Here is a 22852-nt window from a genome sequence, read left to right as displayed (position 1 = left end):
CATCAGAAGGTTTGAGGGACGCTCAAGTGCATAATATGCAACATGACACATATACTCACAAAGAAAAGGCAGACAGGAAAGAGTTAGACAATTTTATGGCACCAATTGCCACTTTAATGAATGAAGGTAATCAAATATGAATCCAACAAAAATGATAAAGTACTAGAAACGTTTTTAGTCGACAAACAAGTTTGAAATCAACCATCCTCCCACATCCTCCCTCAGTTTTTTTGGTCCAATTTTCAATGTCCTTCCTGCTTGCTCACAGACACAGATACTCTGAGGGAGCCAAGTTTGTTCAGTACAATGGGCTGTCTTTTTTTAGTTTGTATCGTAAACCCTGCAATGGGTTAGACTTTGGTGGGCTTGCTCTTTATGCAAACTGTTTTTGGTTGTCAGCAATGGACCTATAGAGGGCCACGGCCAGTTTAAAGTAAATATCCAAGGCTTTAAAAAAGATCAAGGCCACAAGCATGCTCTTAAACAAGTTAATTTAGTGCTTATCGTTACTTGCAAAAATGTATTTAACATAACTCAACCTTAACTTTTCTGTTTAAAAATATGGATTGTTGAATGAAGTCAACGTTGAAAATGAACATAGATGCTTCACACTTCAAATAAATAAGCTTGATTTGAGAGTCCTGCTCAACATAAACAACAGTCAACGGAAAGGCAGGAATGTAAGCTTTGTCATTCGGTTGTTTCTTCCTCTGGATTTTTGAAGAGGTTGGGAGCGAGATCTCTCCCGCTGAACCAAGGAAGTCATTGAATACAGTGGAAACTGCTTTTTCTTTGAACAGCAAAAAAGTCCAACTTAAACCAAACATTACACTTCTATTTTTGTTTTGGAACCGTAAAATAAGCTGTATATACCCACACTGAGGCTGTAACTAAGGAATTCTTTAATTATCAATTGATCCGCCGATTATATATTTAAAATAAAAAAATGACTTGACGCTAATAAAATAATTTAAAATAACAACAAAAAAGTAGCAAATCCGCACATTGGAGATGAACCAGAGTATTTGTAAGTTTTACTTGTCAAATTCATTTCTTTAAACCTTACTGCTGATGATCTAATTGTTGCAACACTAACTAAAACCAGACTAAAAAACAGTTAAATAAAAGAGTTTGTGAAGACAGTGTAGCAAAAACCAACTTAGTCTCTGTTGTGGAGCACCAGTCACAGGGGTGTCTCTCTCTTATATAAGGCTGCACTGGTAGGACCCTCAAACTGCAGTTTGATGGCCCGTTTCAGATTAAGCTGCGGGTCTGTGGTTGTCATATCGACCATACCGTCTTCAGGCAAGGCACTACAAGGTGGGTCTGTGGTAAAACTGTAGCAAGCAGGTGACAAAATGTTTTTCTGGGGTATAGAATCCCAAGCTTCCCCTTGCAGTGGTCTCTGTAACATATAAGGGTAGCCCAGAGGAGGACTCTCTCGGTTTTTGGGGCTATCTTGCCCTGGCCTTATCCCAAGGGAAGCCATTACTGAGTGCCATTTGCCCCCATCGTAAACAGTCCCGTCAGCTTTTATTAAGTTTGAGTTTTGTTTGTTCATTTTGTCGTGATATTCAAGTCCAGACGACAAGCCTTTCTGAGTCAGTTCACAGTTGTGCATCTTGGCAGCGACTGTGCAAACAGTGGTAGGAGGGCTGCCTTTAGAATGCTTGTGGATGCTTCCATGGATGCTACCCATGCCTGAGCTCCCTGGTGGGGGGAGGGTGGAGGGACGACTACGACAGCGGGGAAGGGAGTGCTGTTGGATCTGCTGAATAAAGCTGAGGCTGTCAGCTGGCACCGTCTGCATCGTGGCCCGAGAGTGTCCAGTAGATGAGGTTTGGGAGCTGTGCATTGAGTGGAATCGCTCTGCTGTGGAACCGGGGGAAGATATTGAGGAGAGGGAGGTAGCAGCGGTGAATTCAACTCCATTACTTTCCAACATGCCTGAATAAAGGATCTGGTTAGGTTTTACAGGGGATGCATTACTAGAGTTTGAATACATGCCTACATATGGTTTGGCTCCGTAGTTCTCCAATAACCTGACAATTTTAAAGTGCCCGTATTTCCCAGCGACTTTGACTGGACTGCGGCCGTATTTATCCATGTGATTGGGATTTGCACCTCTTTCCAGAAGCATTCCAACAATATTTTCCTGCCCCACCTGTGCTGCGATGCTCAGAGCTGTTGCCCTCTGGTGACAACTCAGGTCTATATCAACACCAGTGGCTTCAAGGAGACGACGTCCTACTTCAGCATGTCCTGTCCAAGCCACCGAATGCATTGGTGGTCTCCCCTCTGTATCCTGTGCATTGGGATTTGCCCCATGCTTTAACAGTAAGTCTACCATCTCCACACACCCCTGCCAGGAAGCAACATGCAGTGCTGTACGTCCCTCAGAGTCTCGGGACTCAAGCGGGACCCCACCTTTCTCTATTAGGAGAGTTGCCTTTTCAAGGCGATCCTCCAACACCAGGAGGTAGAGCAGAGGCCTTCCTTCTGCATCCCGAACATCGGTATCGGCCCCTCTTCTCATAAGCAGTTCCGCAACATCAGTATGGCCCTCCAGGACGGCGGCACTCAAGGCAGAATGTCCATCGTACGCCCTGTGGTCAATAGGAGAACGTCTGTCCAACAACAGCCTGACAGTGCTCCAGTGACCTTCCTGGGCAGCCAGTATGAGAGGGGTTCGTCCTTCAATATCCATCTCTCCAACCCTTGCCATGCTGCCTCTCTCTGTCAAAGCAGCACACACAGCCCGATGGCCTTCACAGGCTGCAGCGTGCAGTGGAGTCCAGCCAAGGTCATCCTTGTGGTTCTCGTCCAGGCCTCGGTCCAGCAGGGCGCGGACAACCTCAAAGCAGCCTCTCGCTGCTGCTAGGCAGAGTGCTGTCCTTCCTTCACAATCAATTGCATCCACAGCTGCTCCCCAGAAAAGCAGCCGTGATATTGTCTTCATGTGGCCCATTGCTGAGGCTGCCAGCAGGGGAGTAACAGCAGCTGCAGCGGAGACGTTGCCACTAGGGCCAGCAGTCTCATCTACATCAGCACCAGCTTCTAACAGAAGTTCAACAACATCGTCATGGCCCTCATAGGCTGCAAGAAGCAATGGTGTCATTCCATCATGGTCTCTGTGTCCTGGATCTGCTCCACGCTCCAGTAATAGACTTGCTACCTCCCCATAACCTTTGACCCCTGCTGCTGTAGGGGCACAGAGGGCAGCGACTGACAGAGCACTGCGCCCATCTCCATCAGCCAAGTTAACTTTTGCATTGTGGTTCAGCAATATCTCCACAGCTTCCTGATGCCCCATATAGGCAGCAGCAATTAGCGGTGTGCGACCTTTGCTGTCTGCTTTGTCTACCTGTGCCCCATAGTCCAGCAGTGTCAGGACAATTTCCTCATGTCCTCCCCACGCAGCAGCTCTTAAAGCAGTCCTGCCCTCAGCATCACATCCATCTACATCGGCCCCTGCATCCAGAAGAAGCCGGACAGCCTCGCTGTGGCCCCCCCACGCCGCAGAGCGCAGGGCAGTCCAGCCTTCATTGTCGACATGCTCCATCATCCGCACTGCATTTTCTGGACATTGGTTCCTGGTCCATTCCAAAAGAGCAGACAACACTTTGACATGACCCTGCTTGGAAGCCAAAGTCAGTGGAGTTTGACCCTGTTGGTCACTGACCAGTGGATCATATCTGTATGTCAGGAGAAGTTCGACTACATTTGCAGAACCCTCCTGGGCTGCACTGGCAAGCAAGGTCTGTCCTTCTGTGGAACCGGGCTGGTGTACAGCTACCTCACTGCCTAGCATTTTCTTTACAGACACATCCCTTTCAAAAGCCTGTCTTAAACTACTTATCTCTTCACCTGTACAATGAACTCCAATACTTGTATCTGCATCTGAAAAACAGGCGGCAGGGACGAGCCCACTCCTAATTAACAGTTGAAGGACTTCTTGACTGACCAGAACAGGAGGCTGGGTTAAGGAGAGGCTACTTCTACCGCTAGAAGTAAGAACAGGCACATCTGTCCACAGCATCCACAGTGCCAATAATGAGGGGTTATCTTTATGGTGACCTGAGCAAACTAAATGTGTGGCAAGCTGGCAAGTGTCCTCATTGTCCAGATTAGGTCCCTGCAAAGTCAGAGCCATTGCGAGCATGCTGTGACCCTCTTTCGTGCTACAGAGGTACTTCTGTGTGCAATATTTAACATCTGTGAGCCACTCAGCAAAGCTGGCATGAAAAAGTATTTTGGTGCCACCAGGGCCATCGATCAGGAGAGGTGCGAGGGTTCGGAGCTTGTTCTGGAAGTCCTGGAGGCTGAGCAGTGTGTCATGCGTCCATGCTGCTGAAAACAGCTGCTGAGGGGTAAGGGGCCTCGGGGCAGCTAATAGGATATTGAGGAGAGGCCTGACATAGACGAAGAGCCCCCGGGGGAACAGTCTTTGGCACAACCACAGGTAGAGGCCATTCAGAGTCCCGGGGATGTCTCTGATCTCCCGAAGACCCACCAGGGCACCTGCCACGCCATCCAGCACACGCTCGAGGAATAGAAAGCAGCCACCGCTCTTGATGTGCAGTAGATTCAGCATATCAGCCGTGTCAGGGGTGAGCTGACGGCGAAGTGTCGCATCTTCATCTAGCCGACAGAGGATGTACTGCTGCACGTCCCGGACGGGCGGGGGTTTGCGGAGGTCATCCAGACAGAGCCTACGAAAACCTACAACACAGAAAGAGGTAGTTCAGCTTATTTAAGCCCAAAATAGTTCATATACTATACATAGAGTATACAGTTCTTTATCAGTCATCCATTGTGTTATGTTGGTTCTTTTATGGTGTAGGTAATAACCATCTTGTGGTACTTTGTTCTTTCCTTTTTTGTCGACACAACACCCCATGTTGTTTAGGTATAGCTGTAGAGTTCACAACAGATTCCATCGGCCTTGATCAAAACGCGATGCCTTCGGCCACAGTTGTTGTAGCAGAGGCATACAACCAATGAATTAGTGTTTCTAATTAGTTAAGGCAAATTGAATAACTGAAACATTGATTGCCCAATAATTGCTGCCCAATATGCTCCACATTGATGCCTGAGGTAGTTCATGATCCAGTCTGTTATAATCTCTCATTTACAACAAAATAAAATCTTAAAACACAGATGAGCAATGCTTTCTTCTCACTTGAAAACATCTTGCACAGCGCCTTGTTGTTGCGGCGGATGGAGCAGACCAGCAGCAGCCAGCTGGGCAGCAGGTGTGTATTTGCAGCAAGGAGCTGTGCAATGGAGTTACTCCTCGCACCTTCTTCACCTGTCCCATAGCCTACGTCCAGGGAGTCCACCAACACCATCAGAGTCTTGGCTGGAGGAGGAAGGTCTAACAGGGGCCCCAGCACTGCTCTAAAGACACAAAGAAAGGGATCATTTAAGATGGCTATGTAGAAAAAGCATTGTTGGGAAGATGAGGGAGTTTGAAGTAACATTCATTATTTGCCTTTGAAATGTACTGTTCAGAATTTACTTTCAAGAAATACACAGCAGGTCAACTCAATTAAATCACTTGATCCTTATGCAGGCAGATATTTTGCCCTAAAGTGCCATGATTCAACTTATAGCATGAAAGTGTTTTGTGACATTTTTGCTTTTGTCATAAATTTGATATTTGTTTTACAAACAATCTCACAATGTCATTCAATCCAACCACAAAACATATTACCAAAGTAAAATGCTTTTATTGGCAACAGTAGCAGTCAGTATGATTCCAATTGTGCATGCTGTTATTCACTTTAAACACAGGGTAATGAAGAAACAACATTAAACTCCTGTTAACATTGAAATGCAGCTGCTGTCAGGGAATAAGAACAGCAAAAGGTGTATCTTCTACTGTTATTGGACTCATAAATATGATGCAAAACGGTGAAACAATGTTACACTTTTCAAAAATCTAAATCCTTAAGAGTCAGCACCCACACCCTGCTTTGATCTGATGGTGACTCAGGTTAAAAGAACTTCTGAAATGCCCTGCTCCACCCTGTACACACACACACACACACACACACACACACACACACACACACACACACACACACACACACACACACACACACACACACACACACACACACACACACACACACACACACACACACACACACACACACACACACACACACACACACACACACACACACACACACACACACACACACACACACACACACACACACACACACACACACACACACACACACACACACACACACACACACACACACACACACACACACACACACAAAAATCGAAATAATGACGAAAAAGGTCCTACATGGTTTTCTGTGCAGGGGCACAGAGATCAAAGGTTTTTCGGACCTCCAGCCTATTTAATTCCTGACTTTAGACTAAGCCCTAAGGCAAGTTTATTTGAAGAAAATAAAATCCTTTATTCAACAGCCCTGAGCTATTGAACTTCAAAATGAAAGCACAAATTGTTTAAGGGAAGTCGCCGGTAATGTTAAGAACAAAGTTTATGCTTCCACATAATTACTGTGACTAGTGTGAAAATATGCCTGAGCTAAAGAGAAAAAAAAAAAATCTGACAACTATGATAATGTAATGGTAACTGTACAGTAGAAATAGTCATTATAGCTACCTATGTTCACCCTGTTCTAACACATCCAAGCAGTGCCAGACCTGTGTTTAAACTGAGCCAGGGGAGGTTTGTGAAGTAGTAGTTACTGGATTACAGAGAACCAGCATAATTTAGCGTTGTGGACCATAAAACTTAAACTCTTGTTTTTAACTTTTAAAAAAGACATTTTTTGGACTTGTTAGTTTAAGGAATGACAATATTGATCAGTCAGCCCAACACTTTGGTCCATTAAGCAAAAACATAAACATTACACTGCATCTACGATTTTACCAGGTGTGGGTTGATTCTGTGTCAGCTCAGCAGAGACAGAAGTGCAAATACAGACCGGGGTCTTGTTTTAAAAAGGTGACAAACAGTGATTAACCTGTGACTGCAGTGTGGTAAGAATGGGTCACACAGAGGCTAAACACCAAGTCAATTACCCTGCCGCAAACACAGGGTGTATGTCAGTGTGTGTGCTGTCATTAGTGTAAATGCCTGTATTTAGGAATGACCAGAAGGCCCCGTCACCTTAAGTGACCAAACAGGTTTTCCTTAAACCCGAGTTAAGGTATGATTTCAGCTTCAAAATTGTGCACAGTCGGTGGGTATTTTGTATGCATTTCTGGTGCCTATTAATAGCAAATCAAGCAGTGTTTCTAATCTTGTAACTGGAGAATATGCTGCAACCAGGAAGGAAACAGCCAGAGGTGTTTATGTAAAACCAGGAAGAGATCCTTCAATCTGTGAACAGAGCCACAATGGCAGAGACGCATTACATGTGTAGTTTAGTCTGGCAAGTTCAGAAGCTTGACGAATGAATGAATAAGAAACCTGTCTAGTTAAATCAGTAACTAGAAGAAGGATCATTTACTAAATGTGATGAAGTCTACACCAAATGATCATTCTCAGGATTAACATAAGCGTAGGGAGTGGGATGTGACATTTCAACATCACAGAAATTACTCATCCATAATTAGATTTTGGTAAATGAGGCATCCAACAAATCTGCCCTATTTGAGCTAATGTCACAATTATGAAACACACAAATGTGCTGTTAGCTCCCCAATTAAACTCTGGTAAAATGGATACATTTGTGTGCACGTACATAAATTCAAACTGCAGGAATTTATTCAACAGTGGTGGTAAACGGTGCTCATCCTGACACTTTATAACGCATGAAAAAAAGTTTAGAATACATTAGCCGTAAACAGTAATAGGACTCGATTATGACATTGGAAGTGTGAAAAAGCACATCTCATTTTCCCCTGAAGGGGTAATGTTGTATATCATAAAATTATCAATTTTTATATTGGTTTTAGTATTAAACATTATCCGCTGTAAGGGAATTAACAGTTAACTTCTCCTTTTGCAGAGGTTCACATCATTCTAGAATCCTTTTTGCAAGATATTTGCAGACCAAGCCCTAATGTGTGTGTGAATCATCTCTTTGCGTTTGGACATGATAGCCTTGGCTTTTACCATTGAGCATATCCTGCAATTAAAAAACGATTTAAACCCTGCCCTGGGTGCCGGCTACTTCTAACAAGCTTATAGTACCTCAGTCTGCTTTAGTCATGGGATAACAAAACACTCCCTCACCGGGCACACGTTCAGGTCTGCGGAGGAGGAAGTGTAATGAACCTTTTATTACTGCTTAATGTTTTTCCGCTCTGCTCAACCTACATGGTCCTGTACACAGGTATGTGGCTGACCTTTGACCCTGAGCTTTATTTCAACTTGGTGAGGTGCGCATGACACAATCAAACCTGGTTTCACATCAGGTCCAACCATTAATAAATAATCTGTCTTCTTACTGAGCTGATACCAGGAGCTTAAATCAATTATAAAAATAGGCCACCGTTCATGTATTCTCAGCACATTTTTGTTTAAACCTCACCAGGCAAAATAAAAACATCATTTTTTTAAAATGCCCAAGGCAAGATAGGCAGCAATAACAATGAGCTGTAGACTACTACTTATAAATTCAAATTAAATAACTCCAACAGTTTGTGTTTTAAAATAAAAGTGGGCGAAGCAAAGGATAATACTGTATGATAGTAGCTATGAGAGCTTGCCATGAATTAAAACACTAACCCTCAAGAAAACTATCTATATGATTGGTATACATATAAATATATGTATATATCTTTTTTGTATGCATGGCAGCCTTTGAGTGTGGGATTTCCCAGATTTTTCGGCCACACAGTTTGTTGTGTGTGTGTGTGTGTGTGTGTGTGTGTGTGTGTGTGTGTGTGTGTGTGTGTGTGTGTGTGTGTGTGTGTGTGTGTGTGTGTGTGTGTGTGTGTGTGTGTGTGTGTGTGTGTGTGCACCGTGTAATTTGGCAGCTCCTCATTAAAGAGCGTGTGAAACGTAGCAACCACACAAACTATCCATTTAACAACATTACTACGCTTTTCACCCTGTTTCTACCTGTTTGTCATTATGTCATATAAAGTCCAGTAGCAGTCTCTAAGAACAGTGCTCGTAATCAGCTTTGTCCCAAGTGGTGAAGCCCACTGAAGTAAAGGATGTCAAGGAAAGGGTCAGTCCACATGATTTATACATGTTTACCCCTCTAGCAGGAGTGGAATGTAACTAATGACATTTACTTAAGTAGAATTGTAACACCCTTATGCTTTGTTAAGTATTTCCATTTGATGCTATACTTCTAATCCACTACATTTCAGATGGAAATATGGTACTATATTTTACAACACACAATCTCCTAATATGATAAGATACTATACTACTAATCTACGTAGTAGAATACAAAGTTTTCAAAATTGCTAGTGGAGCATTGCAGATGGGGGTGCTGAGGGGGCTGCACCCATCTTCCTGCGTCCATTCGCGATGTCTCGCAGATCCCACGCAGCAAGCAGGAAATGAACCCAGCTCACACTGTCTGCTCCTCGCAGCAGCGAGCCGCACAACATCCCGCCAACACGGCACCCAGACCCCCTTACTGGTGTCATTTTCTGGTTGCTAACGCCATTGTAACACATAATCACTGATGTTCCACCGTAACGGTGGTGGACTCATCAGAACAGAGTGGGCAAGCTGACCAATCAGAGCAAAGTGGGCTCACAGGGAGAGGGGGGGGGCAGGAGCTCCAACAAGCCGTGTAGGACAGAGAGAGAAACACACACTTTACAGAGATGCTGTATGAGAAACCAATGCGAGTTTGGAAACTTGCACAATATAAATCTATTCTAGTAGACCTCAACAATGGAATTATGATCAGTAGAAATGGGACCTTTAAATCTGCAGACATTATTATATGATATTCTATAATAACAAAACACTGTGAGGAGCAATTCAGTATAATAAAGACAGTAGATTTGCTGATAATACCTGTGTACGTTTACTTAAGTAACTTGAGTTCAACACTTTTACTTGTAATGAAGTATTTTAGACCATCATAATTCTACTTTTACTAATGTTAACAAACTATATACTTCTTCCCACACCTCTTGTTAACTTTGTAATTAGATTGAGAACTTGAAACAAGGCAGACCTACAGTAAGAGGCGACTATGGATACTTTTTGCCGGGCCAAGTGAACCAAACTACATATACTATCAATCATTAACACATCCAGTCTTTCTGTTACGATGAATGTAATTGACAGGAATAGACCAACTGAACTTTAAATCATCTGTCGAAAGGGTTCAGACAGAGCGCCATAGTTTGACTTTCTGACTTCAGCCGGCTGCCAGCTGGTTCTCTCGCTGCCAAACAGGCCCATGTTTCAACAGTTTGTCAACGGCTGTTCTCACATGGCAATGTTTCGCCCGCAGCTACTTTCCCTCACAAGTGCTCCAAACACAAACAGAGTCTGGCTGTTAGCCAGTCTTAGGGGAATGAGGAATCTAGCTCGGTACTTCACACCAGAGGTAAGCAAACACAGGGGGAGAGTGAAGGGCTCAGGCTCATCGCAGAGCAAACACACCGGGAGAGAGTGAAAAAGTCTTGGAGAGGAGGGTGACCTCGCTGACTGGTGCTGAGAAGCAGACTGGGGTACTGGAGGCATTTTTCACCTCTTTGTTCTTTTTTTTCCCCTCTCTGAAAGGAAGTTGTGTCGTAAATAACACTGTAGCATTCATTCACACTGGAGACCCATTGTGTGTGCTGTGAATGGGCTGCATTATGAGAGGAGAAATAAATATAAGAGGAAGAAGAATAGCCGCTACCGTCTTTTTCCTGTGACGGACTCTCTTTGCATAAGCAATGGTCAGATGGCTTTTACACTTACTTTTCCACTTTGTGTCTGTTGACAGTCTAAACACCTGCAGATAATCACCTATGTTTGTACTAGAATAGGTGCAATCTAAATGCTTTCATGGATCTTTTTCCCACGACATGAGCAGGAGCTGCCTGTGTGTTAGTTCATTAATCCCTCAGGATCAAATTACCTGACAGAAGTTTTGGTTACAAATGCCAAATTTATGAGCAATATGCTACACTTTAAACACGAAAAAAGGGTCTTGATTTTGTCTTTGGTCTCAAATCAAAGCTTGTCTGGTTGGCGACAGGCCAGATTTTATTCTTATGACAGGGTTTGTCTCATTTAAAATGACAAAAAACATTGAATGTTTATGTTCACAACAATTAAATGGTGAATCTTAATATTTGCTAAACAGAAAGACTTGTGGTACAGGTTTTCTACATGTTATATAAAACACTTTCCCCTCAGATACATGTTGCTGCGTTGAGCTGCAATGGGTTAGCTCTTGAACATGCAGACACATGCCGAGCTCCTGGATGGGTTTCAGGCTTCCTTTTAACTTTGCTTAATTTTTCTCTTCCTCTTATTTGGTAAACTTATACATTGCTTAAAATCTGCCTCAATAAAGAATTACCCTCTTCAGGTCAAGCATGTGCCTGTCACTATAAAATAATTTGACAATTGTATTAAATGTGATTGTTTTTTAAAAGTGCTACAAACCTCTTGAAGGTGTCATCAGGGTCTTTTTGGCAGTTGATGGGCTCCAGAGAGGAGGCTACAGAGGGGCTGTTGAGGCTCTCTTTGTACCCAGCAGGGAGAAGCGGGGAGGCCCTCAGCTGCTCCACCAGGCTCTGGACGAACTTCCACAGCACCGTGCTCCTCTGGTCCTCCCGCTGGCAGAAGTGCGAGGCCAGGCAGCGGGGGGCCAGCCCGACGGCCACCCCTACTCTCGAGGTGGGCCACACCACCTCAGTGCACAGGGCGGTCTTCCCAGCCCCAGGGACCCCCGTCACCAGCACCCCCGGCGGCTGCCCCGGCACAGAGCGAGCGTCCAGGCTGTGCCGCAGCTTCTCGAGGGCCCATTCCCGGCAGTAGAAACGCCGGCCCTGGAGCAGGCTAGGGCTGCTGCCAAATCCACTACTACTCATTTGTTCCTGGTGGTTTGACTTCCAGGCAACAACTCACTGCTCTGAACTCCTAGTCCCATGCTCTTCCAGTAAAATGTACTCCGACTCTTGGGTTTTTCTGCAGGTGTTGACACCTCTGTTTTGTGACAGATAGGGGGGTTTTCCTCACACTGACAGTTCCCAAAAGTATTGCATCAGGAGATTGTTATCAGTGGCTGTTCCTCTCCTGAAAGTCTTGAGGTGTAATTCTGACGAGAAGTGAAGTCAGAGAATTTTGAAGTTGACTAATGATGTACCTCTTGATTTCCTCTTTTTGGATTTGTCATGATCTTCTTGTTGCAGGGAATGAAACGCCAAAGGGAAGAAGAGGATCCATGGTTACCACCGTATATTAATTCCTGGAGATCGTGGAGCTGTGAAGTCAGAAATCAGAAAGAGGGAAAAGGAATGAGTCAAAGAAGAAACTGACAGCATGTTTTTCACAGATATAATGACACACTATCTCACCCCTCCTCTGACTGAGTGTCCTCCGTCTTCCAATTACAGCTGCAACATTTCCCCTAACTAGTTTCTGTCCCGCTTCTTTTAAGATTGTAGGCATCGATCCCTGCGACTTCAGCATGAAATTCTCTTTTCCTTTCTCACGCCCTCAGCTCTTTACAACCCTTCGTTCATACCTCACACCTCCTTCTCTCCATCTCTCCGTTTCTCATGCTCTCCGGTTTTTCCTGTTTGGGTTTTTTTGTCTCCTCCCTCTCTTGGTGTTTCATGGCATGTCAAGACATGCACAGGAGAACAGAGAGAGAGAAAGAGAGAGAGAGAGAGAGAGAGAGAGAGAGAGAGAGAGAGAGAGAGAGAGAGAGAGAGAGAGAGAGAGAGGGGAGGAGAGGGGGAGGACTCATGTGGCTGTGGGCAATTCAAAGTTGACAGGTGGGAGGGGTTACCTGGGGTCAAGGTTCAGTCACAGGGCATTACTACACCTGGGGCTTTAGTTTTAGGTGAGTTATCCATGTAAAGCCCCATCATGCTATATGTGCTTTGTTTATTGCTGTTGCCATCCCGGCATGGTTTTTAAATGAATAAGAATAATGTTGATTTACATTGATTTAAGATGATTCATTCATCAAGCAAAAATAAATATATCAAAAATGTGGTTTCTGCTTCTCAAATATGGGCTATGACTCTTTTTTATTCTAAGACATTTGAATGGTTTCTGCGTAAATAGTATTTTCTATCGCCCATCCTAGTGATGTGATATAAGCTCAATTTTGTTTTTACTATGTTTTACTTGATTTACAGATGCTATATATCATTATTTATTTAGATCTTAAAACATGGAAACAATGTTAGCCTTAATTTTAATGTTTACTTGTATTTTCAAAAATATTTCTATTATTTCTTTAGTTATTCAAACTCAAGAGCTGACAGACATTTTAGTACCAATGTACCACTTTCTTCTAAAGGAAAACGACGTCAATACAACTCTGCTGGTGACTTTTAGTATAGACTATACATTTAGAGAAATTAGATAGTTGGAAAAATGCTTTCAAGGAATTACAGTAATTATGTAATTTTCTGGTTTTACAAGACGCCACATTTTCCCCCGTATAATCAGCTCTGGGCAATTTCCACCATGCATTCCTGTGCCTATCAACCCCACACTGAAAATTCAATACTTTTTTAAGTGCATGCTACTACTTGATAAAGTGGATTACAAAAGAAGATGGTTGGTCCTGTGATAAAGGAAAACCGGCTTAAAGGAATGTAGATGAGGAATCTCAAAGACTTCTGTGACAAAGTTAACATTGTGATGAGAGTGCTTTCCATTTTTAGCCGACCGAACACCATCTATACTAAATTCAATCTGCCAAGAGTATAACCAATTAACTCTTAATGGGAATGAGCAGAAATTAACCTCACTGCTGTGCATATCATGACACCCTGGTGACAGTCTGACAGAAATAAATGAAAGCAATTACAGTTGGATGACACACGTTGTACACAAAATGTACAACAAATACAAGAGACGAGCCGGAGAATGACGAGATGTTGTGTTTTAGCAGCGCACACTGAAGACTGACACCAAACAGTGAAGTTGTCTACATTCTTGTCTTTACTTGTGGTATTTACAAAGGCCTCTAAACTTGGCGTGCAGCCTGTAAAGATGATGGTGCAGCAACCAAAAGCCTGAAGCAGCATCTTTATAGCTTTTCTCAGACATGCTCTTTATGTAGCAGTCAAATAAAGTCAAGTCAATTTAAATTCAAGCATAAACAGGCCATAGTCCCCAACTGTCTGACGAACATAGTAACAGTAAGTAAGTCAAATGTTCAGTGGTAAAAAATACTTATATACTTCTACAGGCTACTTTTCGTGAATAAAATGTAATATCTGTCAGAATATGAGCAATTTGATATTTTTTCTTAATGGCTCAATCCTATTGGACAGTGCTAAATACAAGAATAAATGACCACCAAGACACATTGTAAACCAATAACTCAAACACCTTGCCGATGTGGTCTGGGAGCTTTTGACTTGATGTGTCTTAATGTGTAAAATGTAACTCAACACAAAATATGTCATTAAGGCTATCCTTTTGTTCCTCCCTTTTCCAATCTTCAGGTGATTCTTAAATTGTTAAAGCTGACTTTGTCCACATCAAAAAATTGCTAAAGCTCATAGAGCTTTATTACCAGCATTTCAAAAATATCTTTGCCGCTTTAATTGGCTTGGAACATGCAGAGGAATAGACCCGGGCTGTATTGTTTTGATTATTTCTTCTTCTAGAAGACTAAGCACAGGAAATGCTCTCGCTGGTTGATTACACCAACACATTTGGTCTTTGCAAATGAAAATGGTTCACATTTGTGTTTACTTATAGAGCGGAGAAGTGAGATCTGATTACAATTGGTCACTTGAGACACATGTGCAGACACATTTCTATAAGTCCCACTGCTTTTCTAGAAAAGACCGGCCCTAAGTAGCATTCAAGTGAATCTATACTTGAATAAGGTATCGTTCCTGCAGGCTGAAGCAACAATTCCTTTTAAAAACACACTTCCCCTACATTTAATTCCAAAGAAGGTGCTTGGACACCTCATTCAATGCTCCAAATGGACGGAAGGTACATGAAAAAGCTACGATTACATGCAAATGCATAATTACCTGTTCCCTGACTGATTGGCAGTCCTGACCCTAACTGCAAGGTCGATGCCTAACAACAACAGCTACAGGTGGGGTCATCCCAACGAAAAACTGTGGAATTCATGGTAATGTAATACTGTAATGTAGTAATGGAGGCGTGTGGCGCAGTGGGTTAGTGCATTGGGGATCGGATCAAGGGGATAGAGTCAGCATGTCGTTGTGTCCCTCCCTGGGCAAGAAACTTCACCCCAAAATTGCTCCTGTGGGGATTTCCACAGTATTGAGTATGTAAGTCGCTTTGGATAAAAGCATCTAACAAGTAACAAGTAATAGAAATGCATGTTATTGCCATACATTAAGATTGTACTTTTTAGTTTTAAGGGGCAGGGGGAGGATATTGTAGACTATGTCTGGGCTTAAATCATTAGTCTAAAAATACTGCCAACCAAACAGCAAAAAATCTGAAGGATGTAGGAGAGTTTAAGAAAGTCTATTACCAAAAACATAAAATACTTTGCTCTAAACTTTGTTATAAATATACGTTTATATTTTTAAAAAAAAGTGTTTGTAAAATAAGGTTTTATATAGGATTTGTTGGTCTAGGCTCACAATATTAAACATTTAAACAGTAGATTGTTCAGTTTGACTTTTAATTACCTCCACATGATTATGAATCACCGCCTCAGGGCTTTATATCATAAATCATCTGCTTAATGTGTCATAAACTGTAGACTACACACCTTAACACAACAGCAGTAAGCTCCCTCACTACAGTCATTGTTTGGCTCTACAGGTGATCCTCCACCGGTCTGCTCCTACACCAACACTCACACCATATTCCCTCCAGACAAAGCTAGTGAACATATCTACCTGCTGATGTGGGTTTTTACTGACCCCATTAATCCACATCAGGCACAATGCTCGGCGCAATTTGAGAACACAAAGCGGTGCCCAATTTGTTTGTTTTTGGCAAAGGCTCCGATAAAGTCAGAAATGCAGTTTATTCGCTGCAAAAACACCGTGACAGAGTTTTAAATCAATCACTCTCACCTGACGGACAGACTCGCTCCCCATCTCCGTCTTCCTCTTCACCGACAAACCGAAAGCTCCTCACCGGATTTAAATCACGTGTATGCCCTCCCACGAGCCTCCACACACCACATTAAAGGTGGAGTTGTTGTTATTGCTGGGGAAGGAGTCTTGCTTCTTTCGTAGACTGTCGTTTTCTCTCATTCCGTCTCTCAGGGGGGCTGCTCTCTCTGCTTCCTGCACACTCTCAAAAAGGATGTTCAAGATGGGGGGAGTATTAAATGACTGTTACAAGGACATCCTACAACATGGCTGGTTTCACACAGATTTGCAAAACTGGACTACACGTGTGTCTGACTGAGTTTTAGTTATAGACTTTGAGATGACAGAACTGCTTGTGTACTTAAGTAAAAGCAGAAGTACCAGCGTGTAGGAATACTCTGTTACAAGTAAAAGCCCTGCAATCAAAAGGTTACTCAAGTAGAAGTACAAAAGTATTAGAATCAAAATACACTTAAAGTACCAAAAGTAAAAGTACTCATTTAGCAGATTGGCCCACTTCAGAATAATATATATGATATGTTTCGATATAGATGTATCTAACGTTGTATACTGCAGTGTAGCTTGTATTTCACATCATTAAAATAATTCTGCAAAGTAACTAAAGATATGCCTACTAAATAAATGTAGTGGAGTAAAATTACAATATTAACCTCTGAATTGTACTGGGAGTAGAAGTAAAAAGTAGAAAATTACAATACTCATAGTAAAGTACAGGTCTCTAAACATTTTACTTAAGTAGAGTATTTGAATAAATCTACTTACCGGTATTTACTTTACACCACCATAGACTGTTTTACTGTAAGTGTAACCTTTGGAAGCCCATTCATGCCAGGAAAATGGATGAGATGTTAGAAGGCTAAGGACAGACAAAACAATGCTCATGGTAAACCAAATATAACCAGACATTTACAATGTAGCTGGTAAAACGTACACAAGATTAAAACTCAAAATGATAAAGTTATCAGTTGATTTACACAATCTTTGTGAAAATGATGAAGTGCAAAGTCTAAATCTCAAATGCAAAAATAGGCTTAGGTCGTAGTTATAAAGTGTTGGCATATGAGGACCGACAAATTATACATTTGGATTTGATATATTTCTGATTTTATGAGATAAAATCACTCTTACAGTATGCTGTAAAATAAAGCAAAAGTGTGGCTCAGCTTTTGATTTGGAAATGTGTGGGAAGTATTTACTGAGTTCTTCATGTTAGGAGATTTTTCCTATTTCATTCCTCCGACTTTTACAGAATTCTTCACAGGCTACTTGGAGACATTATGTTTTTTTTGTCCAAACCCCATAAACTGTTTTAAATGTGGGGACTTGAAACTGTTCACAACATTCACAACTGAGCTCACAGTGAAATGAGAGTTGACCTTTTCACCCTGTTCCCCAATTCTCCACATTCTAGCATTCTCCTATAGACTAATAAACATCGTAACCCCTCTTTCTCTTACAAAAAGGTTTTGTCGTTAACATATAACATGATGATGTCACGAATGCAGCTCCACTCTCATCTGTGTAAAGTTGAATAAAAAGAGACTACAAAAACAGCATATTTATTTAGTTTCTCACCTGTTTGCTGCTATTTCCGTGTAGAATTGCTGCGACAAACACTAAAATAAACTTTAATTTTAGGGATTACCTTTTTATCAAAAATGTTTCTCCAACAGTCAGCATCTACTATATTAACAGGGGAGACCTCTGCTGGATATAGTTACAGGTTTCTGTCAAAATGATTCAGCTGAAGATAAATCACAATCATGGATATTATATTTAGATAAGAGTTGGGAAAATATTGTTTCCTAACACACATCACTCAGACTCTCTCACACAAACACTTATTACACATAATTTGCATGCATATGTCAAACTTTCCAAAAGAAAATAGGAAAATGGTTCGGCAAATTCAGTACAAAAAACAAAAAATTGTTGACCATAAATATGATAGACCTTACTCAGGTGGTTTCAGAAGGTTTCTCTCATTACTGAAACGTAATGAACTTTTCAGGCTCACATACAGTAGGCTTTCACTGAGCTTTTTTACTATAGGGAATACATCATATTTTGTAAGTGTGCATGTTGCTTCCTTTGTCTCTGGAAGTTTTCTTTCTCTTGCTCCTCCGTTCTGCTGATGTCTAATCGTGCCTCAATGCATGTTTTGCAATGCTGAATAATTCATTGATGTCAACAAAAGCTCTCTCCACCGTCTCTGATGCAGCCAGGCATCATTAGACTGTGGAGGCGAAATGCATCACACCATTAAGTAACAGCCCATTAAACACATCCAGCCAAAAAAACATCAATGTTTTTAGTGCATACTTCAATTGCATATTTAGTGATGGAAAAATTCATATAAATAAGGGAAAATCTGTGTAATATTCCTGTAGTACACTCAGTAAAATGTTCAAAATGTGAGTGAAGAGCTGCCATGACATACCCGATGCACCTCACCTTATAATAAACCTTCTGGATGTACAAATGAATAACAGTGAATACGAATGTTCAATATTGACTTTGCAGATGAAAAAGAGACTCTGGGTTTAATGCAGGCACATCAATACCATCACAGTGAATGTGTAACTCAGTTGTTTTATATTTGACTATTTTTTACAGAATAAAAAAAAGCCAAACCATGTCACATTCAAAAGACGATTCTGACCTCCGATCCATTATTTTAAAACCTGAACTTTGTGCAATTATTTTTATTTTTTAACAGGCTGCACACACAGCAACACTCATCAAACAGCTCCAATGAAAATCAGTTTAAGGGAGTTTTTCAATAATTCCATAATTTATTTACAGTAATGCCAAAGAGGATAGAATTGGTGCAAAAACAAGAAATCATAATGTAAGAGCTGATCAAGGTTTGAATTTGAAATCCAGATTTTCTTGGTAGTCACTGTTATTTTGAAGGGTTTCATATCTGACAGTGTTTTATCCAACACTGCTGTACTCGTTCTCAAGCTGTTACCAATCTGCCCCGGGAACTCTCTGTGCAGATTGATTTTCCTCAACAGTTCTCTCGATAATGATCTTCCATAAATTACTAGATCTCATAACTCTACGAGTGTGTGCGTGTGAGTGTGTGGCCTAGCATTACTCTCCTTGTGGGGACCTAAATCTGTTAACACAGTCACGTGTGGGGCCTGGCTTCCCTTATGGGGACAAAATGGAGGTCCACATAAGGGGAATCATTCATTTTAGGGTGAAGACTTGGTTAGGGTTAGGGTTGTGCATGTGTTGGTTATGGTTAAGGTTAGGATAAGTCTCCAGGAAAAGCATGTAGGTCAATGTAATGTCCCCTGAAGTAATGTATACATGGTATGTGTGTGTGTGTGTGTGTGTGTGTGTGTGTGTGTGTGTGTGTGTGTGTGCACGCGTGTGTGTGTGTGTGTGTGTGTGTGTGTGTGTGTGTGTGTGTGTGTGTGTGTGTGTGTGTGTGTGTGTGTGTGTGTGTGTGTGTGTGTGTGTGTGTGTGTGTGTGTGTGTGTGTTTGTGTGTGTGTGTGTGGGAGAAAGAGAGGTAGATTAAGGCAGAAACTTAAATCAGCTAGAGGGAATTTCAATTTTGCCTTCTAGGTTTGTCTTTATTCAGTGAATTTTAATATAACCCTCAAAATGTTCTGTATGTTTTCATATAAAATGTATGTTTTTTTCATTATACAATTCATTAATCCCAAATGGTTTGAAGATAGAGAACTGTATCTGTTTTTAAATTACTGAATTATATAACATTTTTAAAGGATATTTCTGTGTGGGTGTGTAGACAAAGTGGTGCATCCTGAATATTTTGCATTTGTAATAATGGAGCCTTAAAAGCAAGAAATCTTTGGTCTGAACGTCTCACTGCGCCATCAGGGGGGAAAGTTTGAGGAAAATCTGAGTCGTAGGGTTTATTTTCAGTTGTCAAAATTGCATGAATACTGTATGCTTTTAAACATAATTATTTTCTCAAATCACAGGCTGGTGAAAGTGCTTTAAAAACGTTGCTGCAGTTCATGATTGCATCGAACATCTTTAATGTGAAACCGCCTATATTCTGAAAAATTAATAGAAAATCTGAAATGAGGGGTAATTTCCTTTTTGTGTCCTTTTTCCAACGGCATATTTTTCAGGTCAGTTGATGGAAAGCATTCAAACTAGTTCTGACAGCCATTAGGGAGATTTTTCTTTTCGTGAATCAGAAACAAATTGTAAACTTTCTTTCAAATTTCACATGAAAGTCTGCTGCTGACCTTAGGTGCTCCTTGAGATAGAAGTAACTATATTGATGAATCATTGGTAGCATTCATCTTGTGATTTCCATACAAAGGGATTATATTGACTTGTGTCCCCAAAACATTACTTAAACATTTGTCAATATATTGCAGAGCCTTAATATGCTGCATGTTGCTTTCTGTAAAATCACACACATGTTCTGGTTTCACTGCAGGAAGCTTTAAATGTGTATTTTTCTAAAGATTGTTGTCTTTATTTCATACGAAGCAACCATCTGTTCCAGGGCTTCCTTTGCAAAGCAGAGCTGTCAGTGGGTCGTTCGGGGAGTTGGATGGCCATCACCACCTGGGCCACATGCAGCCCCTCCAATCTCTCTAGCCAGAGCCGGCCCGACCCATTAAGCGACATAAGCGGCCGCTTAGGGCCCCGCAGCCACTAAGGGGCCCCCTAGCAAACAAATAAATAAATAAAAATAAATAAATAAATCTCAGTACACCGTCGCCGTGATAAGTATGTTTAATTAATTGTGTTAATATGCATAGATTGCCTACTCTCAAAGTCATGTATTATATTATTGAGTCAATAATATACATTAACCGTGCTTTACCTGAACCTCATCATGACACAAGAGGACAGCAGGATTGTAATTTCCCGTGTTCAGTGACACCAGACCAACCAGAGAGTTGAATGGAAATAAACATCTGTCTTATTGGCTGAGAGGTACCTATCCTGTGAGCTGTGACAATGTTTAAAATAAACTGTCAGACGGACTCAGAGTTTTTGAAGATGGACATAAGCAAACATTTTCTTAAAAAATACGACAATTCTCAAGTGGTGGCTCACACAACAACCCCAGAGCCACCACTTAAGCCAGGTAAACAAGATATGTAAATGTCAGTAAACTTCCAAGTTATGCGAACATGTAAGCAAAGCATAAATGACAGCTACGTTGACGTTACTTTGAATTGCGGGGGTAAGCTAAACCGTTAGCAAGTAGCTATAGCTAGCCAGATATATTAAATAAACACTGTCATATAATCTAAATGTAATGTTTTTTAGCGTTACCTGGTGATTTCAAAGAAAGCTCTCTGGGAAATGTTGACTTACTGTTCGACATGAAGCTAGAAGCTACCTTACAGTACACAGTTGATCCGGAGTCCTGTCAGTTAAAGTGTTTCACAGTTAGCTTAGCTAACCATCAACCTAGCACTGAAATATATGGATGTTATGCAATGTTGGGCAAGTTACTTTTAAAAAGTAACTAGTAATAGTTATAGTTACTGCTCTCAAAGTAACTAGTTACTTTATTAGTTACTAAATTATAAAAGTAACTAGTAACAAGTTACTTTACTTTAAAAATAATAACAATAAAAATACAAATGTTTGTGTTGTTCTGTGGCACAGTAAGACAATGCTTTCTGTCCTGCGCAGTTTAAATTTGACCGTCATATTTTTTGCGTCCTTTATCCCCACAAATTGAAAATAGTGGTTATATCTCCAAATTGTAAATGCGCTGCTGCTCTCACTGATACTTGCATCTGCCATTGTGTGTGTGTGTGTGTGTGTGTGTGTGTGTGTGTGTGTGTGTGTGTGTGTGTGTGTGTGTGTGTGTGTGTGTGTGTGTGTGTGTGTGTGTGTGTGTGTGTGTGTGTGTGTGTGTGTGTGTGTGTGTGTGTGTGTGTGTGTGTGTGTGTGTGTGTGTGTGTGTGTTAGCATTAGCAAGTGTTCGTGTGTGTGTATTTTCCCCATAAGGCAAGACCCGCCCAACTCTGTCTCTGATTGGCTTACCCTGAAATGTTACCCCGCGTTAACCAATCATCACTCCTCTCTGGTTACTTTCACTTTTCCATGGTGTTGTGAGAGGACATCGCTGTATTCGCCTGTAAATTACATCCGCAGGGAGATGCGGTTCAGTTCCATCACATAATGTAACGCAGTAACGCACCCATTTAAATCACAGTAACTATAACGACGTTACTTAATGGGAATCGGTAAATAGTAACGCTATTAGTTACCGCAAAAAGTGACTTTGTAACGCGTTAGTCCCAACACTGATGTTATGTGACAGTATTTCTGAGAAACAGTCAGCTGAAATGGTGGCATAGTTGCCACTGCTTTACATGTCAACAGCATGTTGAACGTATTTGCAGCAGTAAATGTGGCTGTTTGGCCACTGACGTTGCCATAACAAAACCTGAATTTAAATATGCAACCTCTTTTTGTGACAGATTTTTGCAAGAAATTATAATTCTTCTGAATGATATTCCTATTGACAGCTAGTTTCTATGTAAACATTATGAGATGGACAGCGAGAGAGTAAATGAAAAACAGTTATGAAATACTATATGACAAAACAAGAATACAGTTTAAGTGATTTGTAAAATATCCATAAAGAAAAATCTGTTTACAGTTCT

General features: G+C 41.4%; 1 protein-coding gene across 2 annotated transcripts; it reads right to left on the bottom strand.

The window, feature by feature from the left end:
• Window positions 1-83: 83 nt before the first annotated feature.
• ankrd50l (ankyrin repeat domain 50-like) lies at window positions 84-16462 on the bottom strand. Of its 2 annotated transcripts, none has more exons than XM_079665174.1 (4): window positions 16177-16462; window positions 11576-12395; window positions 5183-5400; window positions 84-4722 (listed from the first exon to the last, which is right to left on the bottom strand). In XM_079665174.1, the coding sequence occupies exons 2-4, from the start codon at window positions 12001-12003 to the stop codon at window positions 1184-1186; spliced, it is 4185 nt and encodes a 1394-aa protein (XP_079521300.1). In that variant the 5' UTR covers window positions 12004-12395; window positions 16177-16462; the 3' UTR covers window positions 84-1183. The 2 variants fall into 2 exon arrangements, with proteins under 2 accessions (XP_079521300.1, XP_079521301.1); XM_079665175.1 differs by lacking the exon at window positions 16177-16462 and adding an exon at window positions 12490-12706.
• Between the last annotated feature and the right edge of the window lie 6390 nt (window positions 16463-22852).

The sequence above is a fragment of the Notothenia rossii genome, assembly GCF_949606895.1.
Source record: "Notothenia rossii genome assembly, chromosome: 2".
In the NCBI taxonomy this organism is placed as follows: Eukaryota; Metazoa; Chordata; class Actinopteri; order Perciformes; family Nototheniidae; genus Notothenia; species Notothenia rossii.
The sequence above is the reverse complement of the archived record's forward strand: the minus strand, read 5'-3'. Positions and strand labels throughout refer to the sequence as shown.

Coding starts and splice junctions, on each gene's coding strand:
- ankrd50l (XM_079665174.1), bottom strand. CDS start 12,003: ATGAGTAGTAGTGGATTTGGCAGCAGCCCTAGCCTGCTCCAGGGCCGG. Junction 5,401..11,575: donor CCTGATGACACCTTCAAGAG/GTTTGTAGCACT, acceptor TTGTGTCTTTAG/AGCAGTGCTGGGGCCCCTGT. Junction 4,723..5,182: donor GCTGTGCAAGATGTTTTCAA/GTGAGAAGAAAG, acceptor TCTGTGTTGTAG/GTTTTCGTAGGCTCTGTCTG.